The sequence below is a fragment of the Acipenser ruthenus genome, chromosome 1 (assembly GCF_902713425.1).
Source record: "Acipenser ruthenus chromosome 1, fAciRut3.2 maternal haplotype, whole genome shotgun sequence".
NCBI lineage: Eukaryota > Metazoa > Chordata > Actinopteri > Acipenseriformes > Acipenseridae > Acipenser > Acipenser ruthenus.
In genome coordinates, this window is record NC_081189.1 from 28,515,438 (window position 1) to 28,533,319 (window position 17,882).

Below are 17,882 nucleotides of genomic sequence, written 5' to 3' on the forward strand. Positions count from 1 at the left end.
ACAGTATACTGCAGTTCTGATAGAGGCTGACAGAAATATGTACCGGTATGGACTGTGGAAAAGGTATCCCTACAATTGGAAGTCTTCAAAACTAAATAATTAAAACAGAAATACAAAATATTCGTATTACACGTATTACATTTATTACAATCCAACAGATTATTTTACTATTTTTGTTTAGTGTATATATATATATATATATATATATATATATATATATATATATATATATATAACAACACACGGGACAGATACTTTCCCGTGCACACCAGATGCCAGATACTACCTCGTGTGCACAAGTTAATATCTTGCTGACTGTAGCAGACACCTGGTGTTCTCGGTGGATAGGTTAGGAAACAATCAATTTTCCTCATGGCATAACAACTATGCAAAACTGGTGTGCTTTTAGACTCATGCTATTTTAACCAAATATATTATTTATTGCATCCAATTGTATTCTCTTACTGTATGGAACATTTCACCCAGTTACAAAAGCAAATGCGAAAGGAGTAATTTGAGTCAGGATTTGCGACTTAATTAATTAACTCGATTTTCATTTTCATGAAGAAAAATACGCACATGTATGCTCTCTACACTATACAGTAGGCTACATCATACAACAGTTTATAGGTCCTGAAGACTAATTCGCAAGAGAAAGCAATTTTACCCCATGAAAGTCTTCATGATAAGATGTAAATTGAGTCATGTCTCAGTGATTTGCGAGTTATTACTGGGACCGACACTTAATGACCGAGCCTGATCCTGCTTTTGCTCTCAGAAAGTGGGTGCAACTGCAACACAAAACGTATCTCATGTACGAAAATGACAGTATTGCAAAGTGTGAGAGAAATTACAAAAGAAGAGAACATCAAATGTCTACCACAATCTCTTACAAGTATTGGCTTAGTGACCCAAGATTGTGCTAGCCTCATTTGATTTTCTCTTTTTTAATTTACTTATATGTTAAAGTAACATACATTTAACTGTTCATTCAGACTTTAAACAATTCAGTGTTAGTTGACAAAAGCGTAACGTAGTATCTGTGAACGTTTGGGACTTCAGTTTAAAAGATACAGTATTTTAGCAGCATCCTCATGGTTATAAATGATATATGGATAAAATATCAAAACAATTGTAATTGTCTTACATTTGAAAAATAGCCAACAATTAATATAAAAAGCCTATTACATCATAAGCGTTCACTACTTTTAAGAACATAAAAAAATTATTCTGGAGTCACGTGGTAATAATTTCGACCAAGTTCAAACTAGTGAAAAGGATTATGACTAATTTTTCTATGGTAATATTACAATTGTTGGATTTCCATTCTTGGTATGTTTCTATAGCGATATGGAACCTCTAAAGTCACAACACTTCTGTGTCTGTGATCCGAGTAGGAGAAACCAGTTGAATCAGTGAAAGAAAGTAGAAAGATTATGTACTTGAGAAGACATATCTCACAGGTAACCTGTGAGACACAATATCTCACATGGGGAAAATAAAAATGTACCGCGCCCACTCTTTAAATTGACTAGCCCATAAACAAGAAACATTAAAAAAAAAATCTTATGAAGAAGGAACTGAATTTACATATCGACCTAGGTACATATATATGTATAGCTACGGTAAAACATTTTGTATCAGCCTATAGAATTAACACATTTTGCTTCATAAAATCGAAAGAAACCTGACGAATAATGTTATGTTAACATATTGAATTACATACCGTTTTGTAGTTTTCCATATACTAACAAAAAACTGACAATAATTGAAAAATGCGACATTTCAAAATCTAACATGAAATACTGTATGACTATTATGTCTTCTGGTAGACTTTTGCGATATCATTTTGTAGTTTCTTTGGCTACATGATGTTAAATTAAAAGATCCAAATTATGTTCATATAGTGATGCAAAACTTTTGGCTATAGCTGTAGGTCCCTGTGGCAAAGTGGTAAGTGGTGCGCAGGTGCAGTGCAGGTGCAGTAATCCAACAATGAAAAGACAGACAACAAAGTATGGGTGAAATGATTTCTGTTTATTTTTAATTCCAAGGGGTCTGATGACCAAACAGAAAACAAATAGGAGGGCTGGCAATGCACAGCGATGTGTATTTCGCAGTGAATAATGAAGGGATGCAGTCCCATAAACAATAAACAATAATCCAATTAATACACAAAACACAAACACGGTCACCAATCCAAGTGAGTGCTGTAGTGCTTGTGATGAAAGTACAATTTACAGAGGTGAACAAGTAGTGCAGTGTTGTACAGGTTTAGTGCTGGCCGTGGGCGACAGCTCCGGATCATGTTAGCCGTCTAGTTTAACAAACAAACAAACAAACAGTGCGTTTTAGACAGACAGACAAAACAAACAAAACACTCATGATTCTTTATATAACACAGGTCCTTTCGGTATTAGCGTAACCATCACAAGGAACAGATCACCTCGCTAGTCCCCTTATATACCGAGTGCAACTGCTCCTCCAATCTGCGGCTGCCACATAGTTTCCCTTCCGGGTCAGTGATTTAATGTACCATAGCTCCGCCCCCTTTCTAGATGGCCGACTTCTACCGAACCCTGGGAATGAATTGTCAGGCCATCCAGTCCAGGGTACTCTGTTCACTTTACACAGCGCCCTCACAGGTCGGGAGGGAGATCTAACACCAAGAATCATTCTTTCTCTGTCACAGTCCCCCAACACCGACTCTCAGAAAGCTGCGATGGAAAGTTGCTATCTCTTTTTCTTCACTTTGTTGAAGAAGTAAAACATGTTAAATCTAATATTCATGTTCTCATTTGAAGAAATTGACATGAACTAGGAAATGGTATATCATGTAAGTCAGCTATCTTTATTCTTGTATATTTTGTACAGGTTAGGTCCAATTTTAAACAAGATACTGTAACAGTTGAGTAAATCTACATATCAGTGTATCCACAGACATGTTGACATATTTTTCTCAAGTACCATATAGATTAGTTAGGCCTATGCATTGAAAAAAACAACAATATATATTACATGTATTTGTACATGTATAGACTCCAGTGTTTAAAATACAAAAAAAACAACATTGATTTACAACAAAGCAGCAAATTGGTATGAAGTAACAGTCTAAGAAAATATTATTTGTGTTACCTAACTTTAATGATTCTGGATCTTTTCATGTCAATACATGTTCCATTCTAAAATGTTGTTAAAAATGTATCATATTTGCTCTGTAAGGCACTTCTAAGAACAGTAATATGGCTCTACAATTACACAGTTAACAGTACTGACATCATTTCAGTCATAATACACATACAGCTTTTACAACTACATCTCTGTATCAATGTAATATACAGTACAAGCTGAAAAACAGAACATTCAGTAATTTGCATTTGAAAGTGTTTTTGGAAAACCACAACTATTAAGCATGTTATGTTTAACCCTAGTTCTGACTGCGGCTTTTAACGACACCATGGAAGGGTAACAATCACGCAAACAATAAATTAAGGATGGTTTTTTTTTCTACAAAATAAGTAGTAAATCTAAGTATAAAAATAGGACTGACTTTTGTGCTATAGAATTATGAAACTAATTCTTTATCAGTATTGGCGAGTGGGCGCTTGGTCTCATTTGAAAACAGTTTATCAGAATGCATCTTTTTTTGCATGTGTATGGTACTATTTGACAGGGGCAGTACTTTGCTTTACACAGGGGGACCCGATTTTCTATGAAAAATTGTTGTGTGTGAACCAACTATAAAGGGTTAAAGCACTGCTTTTATTTGAATTAAAAAAACCTGTATTTAACACTGAACTGTTAGCAATATATACATTTTCTTTTTTTATAATATTTACCTGCTTTTTTAAAACTATATTCTAAAGTACTTCAGAAATAAAATAATTACAAGTGTGTCCACTCAAAACAGGCGCAAATATACATGAAGCTAAAAAAACAACTCTGTACAGTGTTGTTATATACGTGTACTTTCCAGTCACTGGTCCTTATGTGAAACTCCTTAAATCTTCCAATTGAAAACAGCTATTAAGAGAAACAACTCCAAGTTCTGAAACCAGGTAATTAAGGGCCAGGGAGCTATAAACCGCATGTGCTACATCAAAAGCTGCTTCACACCAAGGCTATGCTAGTGTAATTTGTAGGCAGTTCATAAAAGTTTCCATTAAAATTATCAAGTGTATGGCAACAGCTTGTAATAGGCTTTCCCTTTGCCGCCATAAGCTTCCGCAAATAAGGGATCAAATTGTTCTCATTACCGATGTTGTCATTTCAATTAAGACAGTGAACCTGGGGGAAACAGCTCTTCACCCCATTAATTTTCATCAGCAGTTCTTCGGAAACTATGTCTTTTAAATGATTCCCTGTGTAACAGAGAAGAGAGAAAGCAAAGGTGAAACACAAAAACATTTAAAAAAAAAAATCTGTGATTAATGAACATGGGATAGTCTATTAGCAGTGTCTTTATTATTATTATTTTTATTTCTTGGCAGATGCCCTTATCCAGGGTGATTTACAATTGTTACAAGATATCACATTATTTTTACATACAATTACATTATTTTCACATACAATTACCCATTTATACAGTTGGGTTTTTACTGGAGCAATCTAGGTAAAGTACCTTGCTCAAGGGTACAGCAGCAGTGTCCCCCACCTGGGATTGAACCCATGACCTTCCGGTCAAGAGTTCAGAGCCCTAACCACTACTCCATACTTATAGTGGTGTTCTATGGACTGGTAACTTTCAATCCAGAAGGGTCACAGGTTACAGCAGTACATAAGCTGATAAGCTGAATACATTTTCTTCTGCTTAGTTTTGTCTCTCACCTGGACTCAACGCGAGGTTTGACTAAAGGTTTGTACAGGTCTGGGATCTTTCTCTCAAGCATCGGTCTCAGATTCTCCTTCAGCTTAATATAGTTCTTCTTCAGTTCCTGCTGATACTCCCGCTGGTCACTAGCAATCAGATGCTTATTCTTTTCTACTGCCTCCCCACACCTATATGAACAATATATACACAAATATATATCATTTGAAAATGCAGCATTTTTGATACATGGCTGGATAATCTTTACATGTTAACCTTTACATCTAAAATATATTACTGAGGTCCAGTGCAGTACACTGTCCTTCAATGTATGCAAGCAATAATACAATTCTAACGATATTCTAATAATAACAATTCTTAATAAGTCAATAATTAATTTATAATACAAGTAAATGTTTATTTACAGTGCATTTTGGAATATATGTTCTGTATCCCAGTAACTGTGGAGGTTGTAATGTCTAATAAAAAAATACATTTTTATTAACTCAAACAAATATTGTTGGGAGACACTGGACATTTGGACATGTATTTGTTCTAATAATGCTGCATAACTCACCTCATGATAAATTCTTTAAAGCACAGCCTCAGTTTGTTATGATGTCTGAAAAGCTTCGGATCTCCTGGGATTTCATTCAGAAACACCTGAGCTACCTCCAGTGGTCCCTTGAAGAAGACCACAAAAAGATTAGTTACTCCCAGATCTAGAAACTCCTGATGCTACTTTACACAAGTAAAAGCATCAAGTTTTGTTTTCTATTTTTGTGCTTTAGCCCCGTATGGAGTTGTGTGTGTCGACAGGCCTAACACTCACACAGGTGCCTCACAGTACCCAAAACAACTAGTATTTCAGAACAGCGATTCATAAATTCACCTACAGTTTTCTTATAAATGCATTAAAAAAAATCACAGTACAGTAGAACCTCAGAGTTACGAACACCAAACTTATGAACTAACCGGTCAACAGAACACCCCCTTTGAGATGGAAATATGCAACCACTTAACCATGCGTGCAATGCAGCCAGATAGACACTTATAAATGGTGTGCTAGTTATGAAGGAGGCAAAATGACTGTATCAACAAATGCATCCAGAGAGAAGTGAGGCAGATTTCAAAGCAAGTACAGGCAATTTTACTAGGAACATTTTAGCTTAAAACAAAGCACAGGTTTTTGGGGTTTTTTTTCAGGCCAAAGAAGTCTGAATGACTGAACAAGCTGCATGAATGAATTTAGTTTAAAATAAAATAAAAACAAGCATTACGTTAACCCATGTTTTCCTGGATGTTTAAATCTGGGGTTTTGCTACAGTTACAATTTCAATGGTAACTTCAATTTAGCCTTTTTCCACGTATAGTACTGTTTTAAAGACTTTAGAACTATAATAATACAAGTACTGCATTACTGTGCTGTATCCTTGTATTATTCGCCAGATTGAGGGTGTAAATAACACGTGTACACATTTATTAAACCATTGAAAACTCATTTTCAGAGTTACAAACAACCTCCATTCCCAAGGTGTTCATAACTCTGAGGTTCAACTGTATAAGAAAACACAGCTTACATTTTCGTAACTATATTTCAATATGTTTCTGGCTACTGGATCAGACCATATGACCTGTCTATATATAATACAGCACACCACAAAAGAGATACCTGATTAACAGTTGCTCCCACTGATCCCTGCAAGACCATCTGTAGTAATTTGGCATCAATCGGCTCTTGGTGGGTGGCCACTGCCAGCTCCAGGGTTTTCTTCTGCATGTCTTCAATGGCAACTTCAATGGGGGTGAGATCAAACTGGAGCAAAATAGATGAGAGGAAATTTGGTACCCGATTGGTAAGTGCTTATAGAGAGTTGCCTTTGCAGCCTGATCAAAATGACAACATCTCAGACATCATTCTAAACATTTTAAAAACAACGTAACCATTACTGGAGACAAACCTGAGGGGAGACATGTTGACAAACAGTGCTAAACAATACATATTTAATACTTCGTGCAAAAAAATACTTTTCCTACAATTTTTTTTTTTTACTTGAATACTTGACTGTTATTTACTGTCTTTTGAATAATACTATTATAAGTTTGTTCCCCTGACCGCTCTGCAAGTTGAGAGTCACACACTGTGTGCAGATTCAAATATTACAGAATTAGAAGTGCACTTAAAATCACATCTTATAGACAGGAGGACCACTAGTACTACTTGTCTCATTTATGAAGTTTGACCTCTTACTCTCTGGACTCTGGTACTACTAACACAAACTGCCTGGTAGTCCTAGTCACTTTTTCCAAACCTCTGATGTATGCTGTATAATATACAGACAAGCTGGCCAAATTACTGCAGAGCATCACTAGATGTACATTTTTCTTACCTCTTCCTTCTGAATCACATTAATCCTGGTCTTAATGTACGGAAAGGCATGCAGAGTGGTAAGGATGGTCTTCCTCTTGTATTGTTCATTAAGCTCCCCTCGGGGACGGCCACTTTTTGTAAATGGGGTGGTGTACATGAACCGCCGCAGGTTGAAATTCTTTTCAAAGTAGGTCAATCTGTCTTTCATTTCGTAGTCATCAAAGAATGCCTCCACATATGTAATTTGAATGTAGGCCTAAGAAATAAGCAATAGTGTGAAGTAGCATCATTGTCCTAACCAATTGTTAAACTAAATCTGCAGTATTTGCAGATACTTCTACTGAGTTCAGTTTGGCTACTATGCTGCTGGCTCTAAAGTAGAGTGTGATTCTACAAATAAGACAAATGAAAAAAGCTTCAATGAATATACCTTTAAAGAAATAAGGACTTTAAAGTCAAATACCTTTTTTTCTTTCAACATTATCACAGTTCCCCTTACAATTGTGCTGGATACCATTTTGCTCTTTGCTTACTATTATTTTTTTTTGTAATTTTAATTGGGAATATGAAGAAGCATCACACTGTAGCAAAAGGATGTCGTACTTTTCAAATTAAATAATCTCTTGTAGACCAAAGTGTACCAGAAAGAGCAGTCCACAGTCAAGTGGGTCTTGAATTAAATCTGCATATCCCTAAATGCATCCTTTAAGTGCTTGCATAATTGAAACAAGTTAATCAATCTTTTCTACGGTTTTAATTGTCAAATTACTCCAGCAAATACTGTCTCGCCAGACAGCAAATCTGAGAAATGGGCCTCACAAATGAGGTTGTTTGAGTTTTGTAACAACGATTCACTTTAGTTATATGACTCTTTACTGAAGGCTTTCCCCATTTTAGTTGTTTTAAATCAAAAGAAAGTACCAGGATTTACTGTGTCTTGTTTCCATTCCTGCTTTTTTTTCAAATATCTAAAAATAGAATTAAGAATGTACCTTATTAGGATCCAAAGTAGACTTGTCAACTGGAGTGGAATCTTTAATAACCTCCACAGCATCTTGCCCAAAACACTGTCCATAAAATCCCTTAAAAAGACAAATAATAAGTTTTTTTTTTTTAACTGAACAGTTAATGTATTAGTACTGTGTCTCTGTATGGTAATAAAACACAATCATGTTAATGGACAGAAAGAGCTGCTGGTAAGGTGTGTGAGGCTCTAAATTATTAATACTGTACCTCTAATCTGTGCGAGATCTCTGGCAGTTTGGTAATGGTAGGCTCCTTGTAGACAAATTCACGTTCATCCAGATCTCCAAATTTGGATCCATAAAAACCAACACGGAAATAGGTTCCAAACATTCTTTTGTGGCCCTGCAGAGAGGAAAAATTTCAAACCCCAGAGCATTAATGCAGTTGATTCACTCATTCAGCCACCAACACTGGTACAACAAACGTCTGATTTAAAATGTGGACAAAACAAAGTATTTCAATTTGAATTTCCACAGTCTTCAACACTTCAAACATAACTTAAACGCATACTTTCCTGAATAGCTTACGTTTTGTAGCTTGACAACCTCAATCAATGTTCCTTATTCCAATATAGTTTATATGAAGTGCTACCCTCACCTTCTTTATGATGCTCTCAAAGGCTTTCTGCAATTTATCGTGAGTGGAGGTCAGCTTCCTGAAGTCTCTGTGAACTTCAAGAATAGGGATGACAACTTTGTAGACCTCGTTTACAGTCTCATACAGCCCAGCCTGCAAAAAAAGAAAACAAAGGAACGGATGGATAAATACAGAAAACTGTTTTGCTGTGATCCACTTGAACTATATAACCTGTGTGGAACCTGTGTGCAACTATTCAGCAAACAAGGGAAAACAAAATTCTCAGTGACTTCAGAAGAGGCATGATCGTGGGCACTACTGAAGGTCCATTAACAAATGTAGGTGAAGTTAGAAATGATCATTTCTGTTTTCTGAGGGGCTGATCTAAGATAATCCAGCATTATGTCACCACATGAGTGGGGGTGGCCTTGATGCACAAGATGGTGAGGAGAGGCTCTGAATGTGATAAAAAAAAAAAAGACCAAACCATTTTTTTACCATACAAAATCTATTTACAGTATATGTAAATACTTGTGGGGTGCTGTTGGATATTTGCTGGTGATAAGGGGAGGGGAAAAAACACAAACTTGATGCTCACAGTATTGAAGAGTTCAGCTGCCTGCTCGAGCAGTCCCAGCAGGCCATTTTCCGTGAAGTACCTCCCTGTACACATTCCATCTTCATCAGGCGACAAAATGTCATCAGAAACAGCCGATTCTTCTAGGATATTGGATGAGATATTCTGAAAGCAAAGAAGATTTTTTTTTTTTCTGCTTTGAGAAAATGTTCTAATGATTTCCTCACGCCACACTGAAAATCTTCTGTTACCTGGAAGCTGATGCTACCCACGGGCAGGTACTTGTGGTCCTCTAGCATGCTCAGATATTCTGCCACCAGTGCAGCTGCGTGGACCAAGCACATTGCCGCCTCGGTGTAGCACTTCTTCTTGGTGTGCTTCTCAGCCATGTTCTGAAGCCAGGTTAGACGCAGGTCAGGGGAGGTTTGATACCCTTTGGCTATCCTGTTGACACAAATGCAAGTTAACATAGTAACATTTTTAAGAGGAATGTAACCATGTTGATAATGTGGGCTCTCACCTGTACATGAGGTCCATGAGCATCTCAGGGTCCTCCTGGAACTCCCTCATCTTCACAGTGTCAGACAGGATGCTGTTCAGGTTCCTCAGCAGCTCCTCAACCTGGATAAAAAGCAATCCCACGTCTGTATTTAAAAGGTGAACTTTGATGGACTTTGACCCAGGCAGCGGAATATCAAAATGATATCAAAACACTACACACATTTTGTATCCAATGAGTGGACATTAAAATAAACCACTTGAGTTGAAATTTCTAAAACAAAACTCAGTTCCTATGGTGAACACCCACTGATCTATTTTTCTCAAGGTTGCATTTTGTTTTTTGTCAGCCGCCTTCTTTTATTATGGGAGATTGGATAATGGGTTGCTAGAATGTTTTTTTTTTTCTCTTTTACATGTGGGTGGATAGAAAGTCTGGTCCCATGCCACCTCTGCATTTCAGGGAAAGGTCAATACAAAGTCATACATTTACACAATTCAATTATCAATATAGAGCAACATGTCATATAAATAGGGTGCACATTTCGAAATATAAGGTTCTTATATATAGATGACCTACATATAGATGCCCTACTTATATGCATAAGGAATGTCTTGGGATTCATATGAATAACAAATGACAATGTTACAACAAGTGTATGGTTGGTGGGATGTAAATATGCAGTGCTTGTTAAATTACCTGACAAGGTAATTGTGTTGGCTGCATCTCCACATCTTCTTCAGCATATGCTAGGATGGTTCGTAAAGACCTTCTCAGATACTCCTCATGGAAATCTGAAGATTTACCCACAAGGGATGCCAACGACATAGTAACCTGCATCTTCACCCTGGAGAAATTCTATCAAAAAAGAAATGATAAAATATAACTTCATCTTTCAATTTCCACTACTACTGACATTTACATCTTTTCCACGTCTTCTTGTTTTTGGTCACTAAATGAAAAGGGACCACTTTCAGTAGCAACAGCAACCTCTGCAGGGAGAAGATGGGATCTGGAGCTCTTCCTAAGCCTGGATTCACAGCCAGATGCTGCTTCCATTCAGCCCCCTTATATTAACTGCGCCCCCTATTGTATATTGAGGATATCTTAAGTACTGAGAATTTCGGTTGGTATAATATCTTTGGACATATCTAAATACAAAATGTGTTATTAAGTGCAACATTCTATACAGTATATTTAATACCAGACGTGTTTGTAACATGGGTTAAACACTAGAAACATTATGTAGCTGGCTATAGGTATTGTTGACAAACCCATTCTTTGCTTTTCACTTTGGCTTTTAAATAAATCATATTCTACAAGGTTAAATGGTAATTTTAAAATGACACAAATATCATACCAATCTCTCAATACTGTGCTGTAATAGTTTTTTTTTATGACTTTATTGACTGTAGTGAAAAAGGGAAGGTCCATCAATCATGTTTATTACCTGCATAAATGAAAATTATATCTTGCTAATGCATTTGTAATTGGCAATAATAGAAAACTTTATAGTTTATTGATCATTCATATATTGAATGTACCTATCTCTAACAAGCCAGCATAATTTATCATTACATAGAAATATAGGTTATTAACCCTTCGATGCACATGTCCTCATATCAGTCTGTAAAGAAAGTGAAATTTAAACAACTGTGTGAATGAAAGGGGTAAAGGAACATCAACATTAGTGGCTTCAGTATACTGTACCATAGTATTACAGTGCACATGTTTTTATCTGCAAAGATATTTCAGGTTTGCTATATTTTTTTCTGCTATGTGTATCAACACTACCAAACATTTCACAATCCAAATGACAGAGTTAATGGTAAATGCTTCATTTGAACCAATGGAAGTCTTACGCTGGTGGATCCGAAGCTGTGTCTCATGACGAGGTAGAGGGTGGCGCAGGCCTGGCTTCTAGTGCTGTCAAGGCTGCTGCTACAGTGCTGGAGCACCTTCTGGCACAGATCAGCACACTGCTCAGCTTCTTCTTCAAACAACACGTCCCCAAACTGGAACACACAAGACAAGCCACCTTACACATGACCTGCCCACTCTCTAGCACAAAACCACAGCTTCAGCACAGCCGTCTGGCATAGTTATTCACTTCATTTGTTTAACATTCATGCTTGCTCTCTGGCATTTTGCAGTACATATTTTTACAAACAGAAATGCATGAACAAAAAGAGACCCACTTGCACTATTAGAGGCTTGATTTTAATGACGTTGATGGCAGTATTTAGGTCTATTTATGTCACTGTTTAGCTCAATTGAATAAATGATCTGTTTTTTTGTTTGTCTTAGCATTTGGTAAAGCCAGTATTATATATGCTCTATGATTATCTCAACCAGTATCATAGCCCTACAGTAAAATTAATTTCAGACATTCTTTTTAAAGTGGAGCTGAAATACAGGACTGCCCTGTATGTTGTAGGGTTGCTAACATAAAGAACATACTGTAAGGTTCTACTCCCTACCTTCACAACGAGAGATCGGAGTGTGCTAAAGCAGTGAGCCAGGTAGTGGGTGCTCTGGTTACAGCTAAGGGAGTGCAGCAGGACCCTCAGGACTCCACCCAGCACATTGTCTTTGCAGTCTGAGTTAGAAATACTCTGCAGGAACAAGTAAAGAACAATTATTCAGCAGCAGACCTGGAGGACAAGACCACCTGGAGTTCTGCATTCAGAAGCGCTGGAGTAGTTTTAAAAACACATAATCCCAGGGATGTTCTGGATGTTTCAGGACTCTGCACACTTCAGACTTAAAACAGATACAGATATCTTTTTTTTTTAAATGGCTGAAGTATAGGCAAAGATATTCATGTGAGAATGAAGTCAGAACAAAGTAATTTGGTGCCATACCTGGATAATGATTTCTAGGAGGTCTAAAATGATCAGATTAGACTCCGTGGCCAAATTGCCACTGATGATAGCTTCTTGCTCAAGCTCATCTTTTGTTCTAGACAAAATAAATACATTAATAAGTAACGCACATCAATCAGTTCTAAAAAAATAACTTGAAGTAGCATGAATGATTTAGAAGTAACATTATTGAGATGTTGTGGGATACAAAGATACTGCTTGTTGTCTTGCAGGTTTTATTTTCACTGACTTTCCAAAAACATTGCAGTCTGCCACCGCACTGCAACACACTGCAGCTGGAATGAATGGTTTACCCCTTTCCTCTTTGGTGTCCCGTGATACTAAAAGCAGCACATAGTTCCAGGGTGGAGTCCTATTCCCTTACAGTGTTGTGGCAGGAGAAAAAATGACTTCACCTCAGTCAAAGTGAAACAAAATATCAACATTAAGGGGTAGATGTACGAAAGTGTTGCGCCTGTCGCAATCGTTGTAAACCACATGCAAACCAGAAGGAAGCATGAAGTGTTCTAAACAAACCCAACGCTGTTAGCATCATTTTAACGAATGCTTTGCAGCCGTAGTTCTTATTTGCGCTTTAGCCTTAATTCTGGGCGTTCCTGCAGAAATTCGCAAAAACAGGGTGGAGATAAGAGTGCAAATGAGGGATCAAAAATATTGTAATGAGATGTACTAAAGCTGCGGGCAATTGCAACACTTACAATTGCATCAATTTGTTAAGAACTTTTGAAAGCATGTTCTAAACCGTCTCAATTGTTGCTGGCATTTCCCAGTCTGCTTTTTCTCGTGTGTTGCCAGTTGTGCTCAATATATTTGAGACAAACACCCAAGTATCTAATTTTCACTAAAGTCAGGGTGTACTTACAAGCCTTCAAAACAAATTTCTGTGACATTTCTGGTTTTCCCAGCGTGTTGGGAGCAATAGACTGCACACATGTGCCACTAACCCCTCCAGCTCATTCTGAGCATCTGTATAGGACCATGATCTACTGTGTGTTAATTGTCTATTCTACTAAGTAGACCAAGTTAAAAATAATAAAATAATAAAAAATCCTAAAATCATTTAGTTTCAATTTAAAATAATCTTTACAATGCAGCAGCATGATTTATTTTGTGTTACCAGTATGCTAAAGTACAAAAAAGTGCGCTAGGTATTCATTTGATTTTACTACTGTACTGTATACTGTATAGGCCTACTGTACAGATTTATATTTTTACATAATTTAATGTGTAGCGTACCAAAAACATATTAGTGTTATTTCAGCACAATGATTTATATTTAAAATACATCGAGAATTGTAAATGTATGTGTGTGCGATTTTATTGTATTTTTTTAAAACCCGACACCTCCTTATGTCGGACATGCGAATTGTCGTAACGAAAATGCAAATTGTGGTATGTTTGCGCTGCGACTGGCCTACCTTAGTACATCTACCTCTAAATCATTATATTAAGCTAACGATATGAATGAACATTTTGTTCAAAGCTTTGTTCCACGTAGTAGTTTATACAGCATACAGCCCTTGGTTATTATCACACATTTAAAGGTTTTTTACATACTTGTCCTGCCTGTCATTAGTTTGCCTCCATTGTGTCAAATCTTTTCTCCATCTCAAGTTTTCATTTAGTCCTTGAATCCTTTCATTCCCTGTTTAAAATAACCGTACATCAGTGTGAATTACCAAGATAACGTGTTGCCAAAATACAAAATCTTCTACTAAAGAACATTGTAATACTTTTTTTCTCTGCAAATACAAAAAACATAACAAAGACTTTCTATTTTTTTCATGTTATAGTACATAAACTGCCAGCTTTAATGTTTCTTTAGCATTTTCGGTTTCCATTCCTACTGTACCTGCTGTACCTCTGCTGCGTTTCATCATCTCTCCTCTCGCTCCCATTCCTCCCAGTAAGGCCTCCTCTAGTCTGGCTTTTGCTTGCTGGGACTTCTGAAGAGCCTGGGTACTTACTTTGTCGGAGTTCGCCTGCTTCCCCTGGAGAGAACAAAGAGAAACACACGGACATGATGATTAAGACTAATAATGTCTTGAATACTGTATCTCCTTTTGAAATCCTTTATTTTGTGATCGAAATTACATTAAAAAAAAAAATTACATTAAAAACTGATTTTGTATTTGCAATTATTTGTAAATTGGATAAATGTAATCCAGCAGTGACATTTTCTGAAAAACCAGATCCAGATAAAAATCCAGATTAAAAGATTATCCAGATAAAAAGTTTTGAAAAACCAGCCCCTTAAAATAGGGACTTATAGTTCCCCTTAAAAAAAAAAAACACACACACACACACAAGAAATATGTTTCTGAAGCCTGGATACATTAGTGTGGAATCATTAGCATGTTTAAATGTAAACCTAGGAAGACACCCTAAAAGTAATCATTTTGCTAATGCATGAGTTAAAATCATTGGCTATAACTCAAGGGACATTTTCTCGAGGCAGTTAAATTCAGTTTTGAAAAATGACTAATTCAAATCTTTTTAAGAACCTTTGAATAAACAGATCTTTTTTGGATTTAGTTTTGTAAAATGAATCGGAATGCATTTTGTGTAAAATGTTTTACGAATAGGCCCCTTTAAATTTATCCTGTGCTAAACTGTATAGTAGGGATTAGACCCAATATACATCAATCTGATACAACATGCTCCTGACCTTGTACTCAAAACACGAGACACATATGTACAGCAGTTCCAAAAGACGGTTTAGCTGGGAAGAGGGTAGGTCCATTGCCCATTTTTGAATCAGAATTTGATCAGCATTCTTCATTATCCACAAGAAACAGATAAGTAGGTTCCGGCTGGTTTCAGCTGTTAACGCCCCACTTGACTTTCCAGACTGAAAAAAAACAAAACACAAAAACAAAGTTGCCTTATGAAGAGCTTAAGTAGTCTTTAAAACACTCATCCTCTGATTTTCAGATTTGCAAGTTGTTTACTGTAGATGCTACCTATCAAGTCAAACTGCCCAACAGACTTTGAGTAGCTGGGAATGTTGTCTACATTTGAAATACACCCAGGTAGTGGTCTTAAAATCCTATAGTTTTAATAGACTATATTTGTCTAGTGATGTGCATTCCACACAGCTTTGTAAGACATTAATATACAAAATTAGCTCAATTAAACCAACAGAAATATTCATGTGCATTTAAGCATTTTCATGTGCATTTATAGGTCATCTGCATACAGTATAGTATGTTGTACATACCGCAGATGTCATTGATGTTAGAGTGTTTCTTGTCAGCGGATTAAATGGATTCCCTGCAATTGCCATAGCAACCGTTTGACTGATTGGTGTTACAGATTCCGGTTCCTCCTCTGGCTTCCCCTTGCCACCTCGAGTCTCTGCAACTAGAAGACAAAGAAGGTATTAGGATTTCAAGTGGTTACTTCACTACTTGCATGTAAATAATTACAACCAAACTTTTTTTTATACCTGTGAAATCCAAATGACTCAAGGAATCCATAATAATGCCGACCAGAGGAAGGTAGAGTGCAGCTATTTTAGACCTCACTTCTGGGCGACTGCATCGCTGGTCCAAGTCGTGTGAACACAGCAAGCTGTGAGTGGCATTAATAGCCTTCTTCTGAACCTTGCTGATTCTGTGACAACAAACAAGAAAGATCTTTGTGCAAAAAAAGGGCATGGTCTTCATAATAAAACTGATGGAATTCATCCACATGCATGTATAGGTAGTTAGCAAATGGGTAGTAGCCAATGGCTATCTGTTTTATTCAAGAGTTTTATAAATGAAACATACACAATCTTGCAAGCCCCTCAACCACTGTCATTGATAATACTTTCATAACCTACAATGGAGGTTATAAAGCCTGTTGGGTATAAGGTTTTCATTTCTGAAATGCACTAGTGTAGTTGAGCCAGAACATGCCGGAACATCTTTTTTCTATAGGCAGAACCTGACTTAAGAATTAACTTAATAATCTTTACCAATTTGTTATGAACATGTTTATATGGTGCCCGACCAGTCTAATTTCGGTGCCCGGGCACCAATGAAGCAATCTATTTCCCGTTGGGAAATCAAATTAGTCTTTCCATTGAATAGACACTAGGAACAAAAAAAAACAGAATCTGATTCCCCAGTGTTGATGTTACACTCTCTGATAACCAGTCAAATTGCTGGAAAAATGCGTGGCAGCACTGATCAAGGGGGTGTAGCCTAAAAAGTCGCATGCGAGACGCATACTTTACCTATTAAATGTTACCTCAAGTTCAATGTATAAATAAAGCGTGAATTAGTATAACTTGTTTGAGAAAAATCAATATTTTAATTGGCGTTCCGGTACTTTAAGATTTAGGACTACACTACTGCTGAAATGTAATCTAAATGCAATTCCAAGTAGTATGTATTGTCTTGTAATTCAACGGCGTGCTGAATTCTACATATTTCTGTGGTCAATAAAAAAGCCTGCACGCACCCCTCAGTCTCCAGGTCGAGGGCTGCACTGAGCTCCGTGAAGAGGAGCCCTGTCAGGAAGTGCTGCTGTCTGTACTCTTGAGACAGATCAAACATACTTGCAATCTTCTGGTCCTGAATGCTGGAGCAAGAGCTTGAGTTCTGTCAAATAAAGACATAATGTTATCATGCTAAACTGACTGATACTAAAACACAGAACTACAATGACAAGACTGTATACAGTTTTCTATGATATACAGATGTAAACTTTTATAATTGATTCATATACAAAATGAAAACAAAACATTCAAAAGAAGTTAAATGTTTTATGAAATGCTGCCAGTTAAGAATTCCACTCTGCCTATTTTGTTCTGGTAAAACAGCCTGTGCATTTATTAGAATAGTAAACCATTAACAAGTGTTGTACCAACAGTGCATGTTACCTGGGAAGACAGTGATGGGCATGGTGATGCTGGGGCAGAGGTGGGATTCACAAAGAACAGGTTGAGATTAAGATAATGTTCATGGCTGCACAGGATCCTCAGGAACTCCAGCCTCATTGAAATGAGAGTGGGCATGGAATTCAGCTTGACACACATCTGCAACAGTATAAAACCAAATTCTGAGAAGCAAACACGGGTAATGAAGACACACATCTACAACAGTATAAAACCAAATTCTGAGAAGCAAACAACAGTGGTTAACCAAACTCAA

The 17,882-nt window shown here is 36.8% G+C and overlaps 1 protein-coding gene across 3 annotated transcripts in view; it reads right to left on the bottom strand.

Annotated features, from left to right (window-relative positions):
* Positions 1 to 2,825: 2,825 nt before the first annotated feature.
* Positions 2,826 to 17,882, bottom strand: part of LOC117411681 (dedicator of cytokinesis protein 8) — a 59,989-nt gene continuing 44,932 nt past the window's right edge. For 2 of the 3 annotated variants that reach the window (XM_034923994.2, XM_034924006.2), the window contains 22 exons: positions 17,612 to 17,767; positions 17,191 to 17,330; positions 16,190 to 16,356; positions 15,962 to 16,104; positions 15,410 to 15,592; positions 14,594 to 14,732; positions 14,299 to 14,386; positions 12,721 to 12,817; positions 12,337 to 12,471; positions 11,719 to 11,871; positions 10,556 to 10,714; positions 9,878 to 9,978; positions 9,609 to 9,801; positions 9,379 to 9,522; positions 8,802 to 8,933; positions 8,412 to 8,546; positions 8,171 to 8,260; positions 7,198 to 7,434; positions 6,480 to 6,623; positions 5,385 to 5,491; positions 4,828 to 4,998; positions 2,826 to 4,361 (listed from right to left, as the gene is read on the bottom strand). In XM_034923994.2, the coding sequence (XP_034779885.2) occupies positions 4,313 to 4,361; positions 4,828 to 4,998; positions 5,385 to 5,491; positions 6,480 to 6,623; positions 7,198 to 7,434; positions 8,171 to 8,260; positions 8,412 to 8,546; positions 8,802 to 8,933; positions 9,379 to 9,522; positions 9,609 to 9,801; positions 9,878 to 9,978; positions 10,556 to 10,714; positions 11,719 to 11,871; positions 12,337 to 12,471; positions 12,721 to 12,817; positions 14,299 to 14,386; positions 14,594 to 14,732; positions 15,410 to 15,592; positions 15,962 to 16,104; positions 16,190 to 16,356; positions 17,191 to 17,330; positions 17,612 to 17,767 (3,063 nt within the window). In that variant the 3' untranslated portion in view covers positions 2,826 to 4,312. The remainder of the gene's footprint in view (positions 4,362 to 4,827; positions 4,999 to 5,384; positions 5,492 to 6,479; positions 6,624 to 7,197; positions 7,435 to 8,170; positions 8,261 to 8,411; positions 8,547 to 8,801; positions 8,934 to 9,378; positions 9,523 to 9,608; positions 9,802 to 9,877; positions 9,979 to 10,555; positions 10,715 to 11,718; positions 11,872 to 12,336; positions 12,472 to 12,720; positions 12,818 to 14,298; positions 14,387 to 14,593; positions 14,733 to 15,409; positions 15,593 to 15,961; positions 16,105 to 16,189; positions 16,357 to 17,190; positions 17,331 to 17,611; positions 17,768 to 17,882) is intronic. The other variant, XM_034019350.3, reaches the window with a different exon arrangement.